The 8,547-nt window shown below is 46.2% G+C and overlaps 1 protein-coding gene across 1 annotated transcript; it reads right to left on the bottom strand.

Moving 5' to 3' along the window:
• Positions 1-35: 35 nt before the first annotated feature.
• HOXC12 (homeobox C12) lies at positions 36-1,844 on the bottom strand. The gene is made up of 2 exons (XM_026046688.1): positions 1,280-1,844; positions 36-274 (listed from the first exon to the last, which is right to left on the bottom strand). The coding sequence occupies exons 1-2, from the start codon at positions 1,842-1,844 to the stop codon at positions 36-38; spliced, it is 804 nt and encodes a 267-aa protein (XP_025902473.1).
• Between the last annotated feature and the right edge of the window lie 6,703 nt (positions 1,845-8,547).

The following is an 8,547-nucleotide window of genomic DNA, read 5'->3' as shown; positions in this document are numbered from 1 at the left end:
TTTTTTTTTTTTTTTTTTTTTTTTTTTTTCCAACTTTAAAAGAAAGAGAGAGCTTGCTCTCTCAGGAGGAGTCTTTTCTTTTTCATGCGTCGGTTCTGGAACCAGATCTTCACCTGCTGGTCGCTCAGGTTTAATCGATCTGAGAGCTCTCTCCTTCTTTGGCGAGTAATGAATTCATTGACCATAAACTCCCCTTCCAGCTCGGCAAGCTGCAGCTTGGAGTAGGGTTTGCGCTTTTTCCGCGAGCGGGTGTGCATCGGGTACCAGGGAGCACCTGGGGGAGCCGGAGGGGGGGATGGAAAATGTTGCAATAAATATAAGAATCAAAAAGGAAATCAAAGAGTGGACCCCCCATGCATCTCCTTTCCGCACCTCTGCCTAATCTGCTTTGGTGTCCCCATTGTCCCCGGTGTTCCCATGATTCTTGGTGGCCCCGAGGTCCTTGGTGGCCGCATTATCCCTGATGCCCCCATTGTTCCTGGTGTGCCCGTGATGCTCCCTCATCCGTGATGTCTCTATCACCTCTGGTGTCCCCATCATCCCTGATCTCCCCATCGTTCCTGATGCTCTCTTCATCGCTGGTGTCCCCACTCCCCCTGGTGCTCTTATCCATGCTGTCTTCCTTATCCCTGGGGTTTTCCTAGTCCCTCTTGTCACCGCTGTGGCCGGGCCACTCTGCTCTCTATAACGGGGGCGCGCAGCACATCACGGAGGACACCAAGCGAGACGGGGAGGGATCTTCTTAGGACCCCTCCAAGGTGGGAATGTCTAACACAGCTGTCACTGGGAAACCTTGGGGACTGCTTTCCCTAAGCGCCGTGATTGATCTTTATTTCATTTTATCCTGTTTCCAGCCATCGCCCCCTGCTTCACTCTTCCCCGAGCTTTCTGGACAGACACATCCCCAACAGATCCCCCACAAAAAGGAGCCCTGGCACTCCGCCTTTGATGCCCACCTCAGCCACTACCTCTCGCCTTCTCCCCCCTCCTTTTCTTTTAATGGGATATTTACATGTTTACAGCTCCCCCCCTCTTTTTTCCCCCTTTGAAAAGAAGCACCACCTCATAAACCATTCGGGATTTCGCTGCTACCCCTAGTGGCCTCTGCACACATAGGCGCGACGCTTCCCACCGCCGAGCCCACGGGCAACCCCCTAAACCCACCCCCCGATCAGAAGTTCCCGATCCTCCCTCCTACTGCCCCCGCCGCTTGCAGCCCGGCCAGATAACCAGGAAAAGCCCTTATTTCCCCAGACGGGGGGGGTCCTCTATGCCTTACCACTGGTGCTTAAAGTGCCGCCTTGGTTGAGGGGGGAGGCCAAGCTCGTCGGGTCCCCCCCGGTGCCTTTATTCCCTTCATTAAGCAGCGACGAGCCGGAGTCGGACTCCAAAGACTGGCAAGAAGGAGGGTCGTGGGGCCCCCCCTCGGCCGGCCCATAGTCATATTTGCCGAAATTGCCCCCCAAGACGCTGGGGAGTCCCGGCTCGAGGGGCAGCAAGGGGGTGTCCCGGGGCCTCTCGTCCCTCTTGAGCGCGGCGCCGTCGGGGCAGCTTTCCCGGTAGTAGCATTTGCTCTCCTCGACGCGGGCGAGGTCGCAGGCTCGGCCGAAGGAAGGGTTAATGGAGACGGGGCTGCTCAGGTAGGGTTGCGGGTAGCCGTTGCAAGGCTCCGAGGATGCCCAGGGCAAGGAGCACACGTTGTCCCGTCGCGGGTAGGAGAGGGACGGCAAGCCGGGCAGCTGGCCCCCGGACGCTCGGAAATTGGGGAAGTAGAAGGTGTCTCCCGTGTGGATGTTCACCAGAGGTCCCACGAAGCCGGGATTAAGGAGGTTGTGCTCGCCCATTTCCGCGGGCCGCGCCGCAAAAGGCGCTCTACTTTATTGCTATCTGACATTAAACATAGTTAAGCCCCCGGCTCCGCCCCATTGGTCCGAGGGGGGTCACGTGGGCCCCCAAATTGCGCTGGCAGCGAGGGAGGGGAAGGGGGGGTGGGAGGGGGGGCTGCTCTCCCCTCCCTTGGCAGCCTAGACAAAACACACCAGCAAGTTCCGCCTTTTCTTTTTTTGCCTTTTTTAACGCCTTTTTTTTCCTCTCTTCACCCCCAGCGTGGAATGATAAAATATTATTAATATATATATATATTATATATATAAAAAATAAAGCGGCCCGCGAAGATCATGTCTATTGGCGAGGGGGGAAATGTACTGATTTGCCCCCCGAAAAAGGAGCGTGCCCCTTTCTACCTACCATCCCCGAGGCCAGTTTGGGACCCTGCGGCCGCTGGGCAGTCAAGCGGGGCCATCTCATTAATTAGTTCCTTTATTAACTAAACACGCTCGGATTTACACTATCTCCCCCAGAAATTACGAGCAGATATTGTGTCATATAAAGTTTACTGGCTTTTTAAAGAGACGAATGATTGCGGCCGCAACAGGCTCGTAGAGAGGCGCAGTGGGTTGGGGTCTATTTGGGACCTTTTATGCGCTTTTTTATTCCCATTTTTTATTTAATTTAATTTTTTTTTTTTTTTTTTTTTTTTTTTTTTGCTTCCTTCTCAAACAAGATGGGTTTCGCAGGTTGGGGAAACGCAGCTTCTTCTCAGGCTGCGGACCCTCTTCGAAAGCAGGAGGCAAGATTTGGAGCAATCAATTGCTTTCATTAATGAGCTGTGTCAACTAAAGAAGCGAGGAGGAACAAGGCTATTGCATGAATTCAGCCGGTATATATTCCATATGTACAGACATGCGCACATATACAGAATTTATTATTCATGTGCCATTTCCCCTGCCTTAATTTCTTGGGAAGAATGCATATTTGTCCCTGCAGTCCTCTACTCCCCATCCCAAGATATATAGGAGCATAAACGCGCACACTGGTGCCTGGCCACCTTATAGCAATATATTCTGCACTTGTAAAACCACACATTTTCTCTCCTACTCCTCCTCTTCCCCCAGTAAGAGTGGAAAGAGCTTCTGCAAAGCAAGAGGGGGAGGAAAATATTAAAAAAAAAAAAAAAAAAAAAAAAAGAGAGATTATTTTAGTGTTAACATAAAATATGTTGGGAGAAGGCAAAAAAAAAAAAAGTGGAAAAAAGTGCATGGAAAGCGAGAGAATGCAGGATTTTTTTTCCCCATTTTTTTTTTTAATTTCTGCTTTGCTCTTTTTTCTCATTTCCAAAAGCGAGCGCGGTGCCCACCCCGCTCGCCCGCGCTGCGCGGGGCTCCGCATCACGCGCTGCCTCGAGCAACTCCCCGGCGCTTCCTTGCCAGGTCGACGCCGCCGAGGTACCGTAAATACCGCTGTAGAGGTTAAAAAACCCGCTCCGCGGGGGCGCAGCCGCCCCCTCCGGACCCACGACCTCCCCGGCGGTCCTCAGCCCCCTCTGCTCTAGTTCATACACTCCTCAAGCCCAAAATTATATTTTCCCCTGTCTTCTTTTTTCCTGTTATAGGAAAATATAGGGGTTGGAACTACCTCTCCAATCATATAAAAAAAAATCAGGTGCCAAACAAATATCTAATTCGGTTATTTAGGCGTATTTTAATATTCCAGGGACAGTTCCTAAGACTCGGAAACCTCTTTTTTTTTTTTTTTTTTTTTTTTTTTTTTTTTTTTTCCCCTCATTTCCACGTTTACCCACTTCTCTTTCTCCCTGGCACATCTATAGCTATGCTACATACATACCTTGGAGAGACACTTGCATACCTTCCTATACGCCTTGCCTGAAAAAGAAGAAATACGACTACTAGAAATATTTTGCTAGAATGAAAGTTTAGGATTTTTTTTCTCTCTCTTTTCTTTTTTAAACCTTGCCAAGGAATTTTTCTCCCTGCAGGTATAAGCGCGGAGCTGCTCGCAGTTTCTCCCGGCGTGTCTGCTCGGTGCAGAATAAGCATTTCCAACGCCGGGCAAGCAGGGAAGGGAAGAGTTTATATAAAAAATGAGCACGTGATCGCTGGAGGTGGCCATAAGAATTGGCTTTGTGTTCCCCCCCCTTTTTTTTTTTTTTTTTATTTTTCTTTTTGTTAAAAAAAAAACAAAAACAAAAACAAAAAACACTTGCTCTTTCTGTTCGAAATTTCTCCCAGAAGCTGGTGCACGGGTGCTGTGCTGCTTTGTCCTCCTACAAAGGCCGGGGGGTGGAAAAAAAGAGTACATTTTAGCCTCAAAAGAGATCTTGGGCATCTGGGCTTATCTTCGTTGCAGAATTTGATTGATTTTCTTCTTGCAAAAAGAAATAATGCAAATTACTTATATACAAATAAATATAGAAAATCTCCCAGTGACCTCCAAAGAGGCATATGCGAGGCTGAGCTGCGGAGCAAGTGAATCGCAACGTGAGTCCTGAATGGGAGGATATTGCCAGGATGGGCACAGAGCAAGGGAGAGGCAGAGGAGCCCCGGCAACTCTCTCTTTTAGAGACAAGAAAGGCTATAGCCCTGCTCAGATATAAAGGGAGAGCTCCCGGCTCGGGTGGCCTTCTCTTCCAGCAGGAAAAAACAGCATCGGAGCAAAGCGCTGCAAGTAGAAAGCAGGTTCAAGGAGGGATGGGGTTGGGAGGGGTAAAATCCAATTGGAAAGGAGGGAAAAAAAAAAAGTAGGACTCTAGCAAAGCTCCCGCTTTTTCGCGGAACTCTGTCCCGCATTCCAAATGTATTTTGTTTTATATTTTCATTATTTTTTTTTTCTTGTAGTTTAGGTTTGGAAACGCAACGGCGAGCTTAGCAGGGTTTCAAGGAGAAATCCTGAGCCGAGTCCTCCAGTCTGGGTCTCTGGCACTGCTGCCAGGGTTAGATAGATAGATAGACAGACAGACAGATATACACACACACGCATCCACCAATTTCTATTCCACGTCACTAGAAGCAAACTTATTTTTATTATTTTTTTTTACCGCATTTATCGTCAAGGAAATAAATAAATATAAATGATAAGTTGCCCAGCCTTTTTCGCAAGAAATTGATTTTTTTTTCCCGTTTGCAGTCTGCCCCGATTTCAGGTGAGACCTTTTTCCACCCAAATATTTCATGATCTCCGCGGGGTGCTGGTGGAGGGGCTCTTTTCCTCCACCCCCACCACTGGTCCACAAAGATTTCATAACATTTCCCCCTTGCGAGGTAACCGAGAGATGCTCCTTGCCGCCTCCGAGTACGGGATCCCTTTAAAATAATAATTAAATAGAATAAAGAGAGAGAGAGAAAGAGAAAGATTCAAAAGCAAGATTGCAACGTCTCAGTTCAAGGTCACTGTCTAGTGTAGCAAATAGGATCCACATCTTATGCAAATGACTCCCTCGGTTGAGCATCAGTCATTACGCTGAGAGGAGCCCGAGGAGGAGGGAAATATTCCCAAATCTGCTCTTTTTCTCCCCTGCTTTGCCCTGTGCCTCATTTTGGCACCGTGACTGTGCCCCGATTTCCCTCCGCTTTTAGCAGTGAGAAAACAAATCCCCCCTTCCCCTGTGCCGAGTTTCAGCCTCCCCCTCTCCAGCCCGCAGGGCTGAGCTCGGCGCAGAGCTCCTATATGAACAGACTCTTTCTTCCTGCCAGCCTGGTTTCTTGTAAAAATAATAATAATAAAAAGGGAGTAAAAAGAGAATCAATACGAATGGCCGCAGCAAAAATATTTACGTTTCAAAAGGGAAGGAATTACTCCTCATTCGACTTGCTCCAGGAGAAGAAAATAAATAAATAAATAAGACAGAGAAAGATTTACCCCAATTAGAGGAGAAGAAATCTCAGTCTAAATTGTCTAAAGTAGATATGTGGTGCCTTTCTACTTGAAAAGGGAGAGAAGGAGCCTATGCGTGGTCATGCTGCTTGCTTAGCTTTTCTGTTCAAATAAATTTCACTCCAAATAGGATGGGATTTTTTTTTGTTTTGTCTTGTTTTTTGTTTAAGGAATCGCCTTCCTTGACTCAGACAAGAAGTTAGCTGCCAGGATCAGAAAGAAAGTATTGAGAATAAATATGGAGAGAGACCACACGGACAATCCAATAGAGATGGGCTTTGGCAAGCCCACCAGACTCTTATTTCGGCTTAGCTATATATCATTGAAACCTGTGCAATATTTCTTTTTTTCCTAATGTGGAAAATACACATCTACTTCTATAACTGTGAAAGACAGTATGCATACGTGTGTGTATTTTATATATATATATATACACGGAGTGATGGCTGTTAAAAAGGATATGAAGGAGATGGGGAAAATATATATTAATAAATATGGGAGCCCTGTGAAGTGTGAGAATAATAAATAAATAAATAAATAAATAAATAAATAAATAAATAAATAAAATAACCTGCTTCCAACACTTTAGTTCATCCGACGTACTAATAACTCTGGATGGGTTTTATTTTTTAAGGTGACAGGTTGGAGGATTAGGAAAACTCCCCTCTTGAGGCCTTTCTCGGGATATCTTTCTAAATATTTTTCCACTCTCCCAGCATTGCCAGTGGTGGATCTTCTCCTCTTCACTTCATGCAAACTGATTTTTTGAATCAGTCAGAGGTTTGTGCCCAGCTTCGGTGGAATTTTGCTTCGTCTGCAGCTCTGCTCTGAATTTGGGATGGAAACGCCCTTGGAGGGCGTTTGTAGCAACCATATCGCCATCGGAGAGCCCCGAAAAGCTGGCTTCACTTCTGCAATGTCCCTGGCTCCGTAGGAGGAGAAAGTTTGAGGCAATGGGAAGAGTTGCTGAAACCTCTGCCTGTTCCAAGAGTCTCCTAGAGCAGCTCGGCAACCCGCTTTTGCCAAGGCAGCTACTTCCCACCGAAGAGGAGGAGATTAAAAAAAAAAAAAAAAAAAAAAAAAAAGAGAGAGAGAGAGAGAGAGAGAAAGGGATATCCTCTTATAAATAACAAATTCTCCTCAGCTCAGGAGGTCTGCAAGCCAGCAGCATTGCGCAGGGTGTTTGCTAAGCAAGAAAACCACCGTGTTATAGAAGTGTGTGGGCTATGCGTACACCCACACGCCCATATTGACGGCTGTCAGCAGTGTCCCAAGAAATAATTTCTCCAAACTCTTTGGGTGTTTCCCTTGGCTGTTGAAAGGGACCCTTTTATTTATTTAAATATTCATATATTTTTAAGGTCGAGGCTTTTACTAACAATATACAGGCAAAGTAGCAGCTATCTCACACTCACCTCAGCCTGGAGCCCAGTGGAACCAGAATTCCCCCTTCCAGAGTGGAAATGTGGAAATTGGTCTTTGGAAAATGCATTGACGATAAATAAATAAATAAATAAATAAATAAATAAATTATTAAGAAGATGTCAGGAAACTAAAATAAATAAAAATACGAAATAAATGGAAATCAATAAAAGGGAGCGGGAAATCCCTTATCCTACGTTTGGCGCTTTTTTTTTTTTTTTTTTTTTTTTTTTTTAGCCATAGCGTCTGCGGTTGGGAGGTTATTTAAAGTCCCCGAATACAAAGAGAAGAAAAGGTTTAAACTTGGGAAACTTCCTTTTCAGGACTTTATTGTTGGCCATTAGGCCGGCTGTCTAGACTTCAAATAACACCTTGTTTATCTGTAAACAGGAGCCGGAGCTGCTCGGCGGTGCCTGGTGAGGGGAAGATCAAGGGTGAGGGTCCCCGCGCTGGTTGCGCCCGCAGCAATGATGTCAAGGTCAACCCCCGCCTAGTCACGGTCAAGGGTATATGCAGGAGTGACGTCACGCCTCGTTGACCTAGGAGCCGTGAAGGCAACGAAAATAGGAAGAAAAAGGAGAGCAAAAAAGGGTTTATTTCCTAGAGGAGGAAAGAAGCACGAGGGGAGCAAAGGAAAGGAGCATAAGGAAGTGATCCGTGCCCTGGACTTTGCACCTCTGAAAGGCCCATAGAAGTTCATTAAGGGGGAAAAAAATGCGCTGTTTGTGAGGTTTCACGTATTTGTTCCTGTCCGCAGGAAAGTTTTTTTTTTTTAATATTATTTATTTTATTATATCTTCCATTCCTCTAGGCTAGTGCTGTTGTAAAACCCATGATCTTGCAAGAGGATACGTGACCAAACTCATTGGTTAGATATTACTTTTTAAAAATTATTTATATATGTATTTTCTGCTAAGCTAACATATCCGTGATCAAGAAGAAGGAACTAGGTGGCAGATTAAGCGAAGGCATTTTCTTTTCTCCGACTAGTCCTCAAAACACATTTTCTTCCCTCACCCACAGCTTGAAAAGAACGGACAACGTCAAGTGCCGGCGGCGGTGCAAGTGTGAAAGGCAAGGGGATATTTTTTTCACCGTGAGAGCTATTTTTCGGCTATTTAATTAGAAATATATTTAAAAAATAATTAAAACTCGAGGGAAGCTGCGGGCCATGAGAGGAAAGAGCCTCGTTTCACTGCCTCGCCCCTATCTGCCAGCGAAGCCCATCAAAAGCCTCCGTGCCCAGAGCCGCAATGAATGAATTCCTTGTTTCTTCTTTGCTGTTTTCTTTTTGCTACTGGTGTTTTCAATCTTCCCACGCGATCTGAAAGCCCGACCGACACCCAAATCGACACACAAACCCTTCTTCCCCGCACAAAATCAAGACGCAGCTG

This window comes from Nothoprocta perdicaria, unplaced genomic scaffold (assembly GCF_003342845.1).
Source record: "Nothoprocta perdicaria isolate Ctin4 unplaced genomic scaffold, notPer1 scaffold_452, whole genome shotgun sequence".
Lineage (NCBI taxonomy): Eukaryota > Metazoa > Chordata > Aves > Tinamiformes > Tinamidae > Nothoprocta > Nothoprocta perdicaria.
The sequence above is the reverse complement of the archived record's forward strand: the minus strand, read 5'-3'. Positions and strand labels throughout refer to the sequence as shown.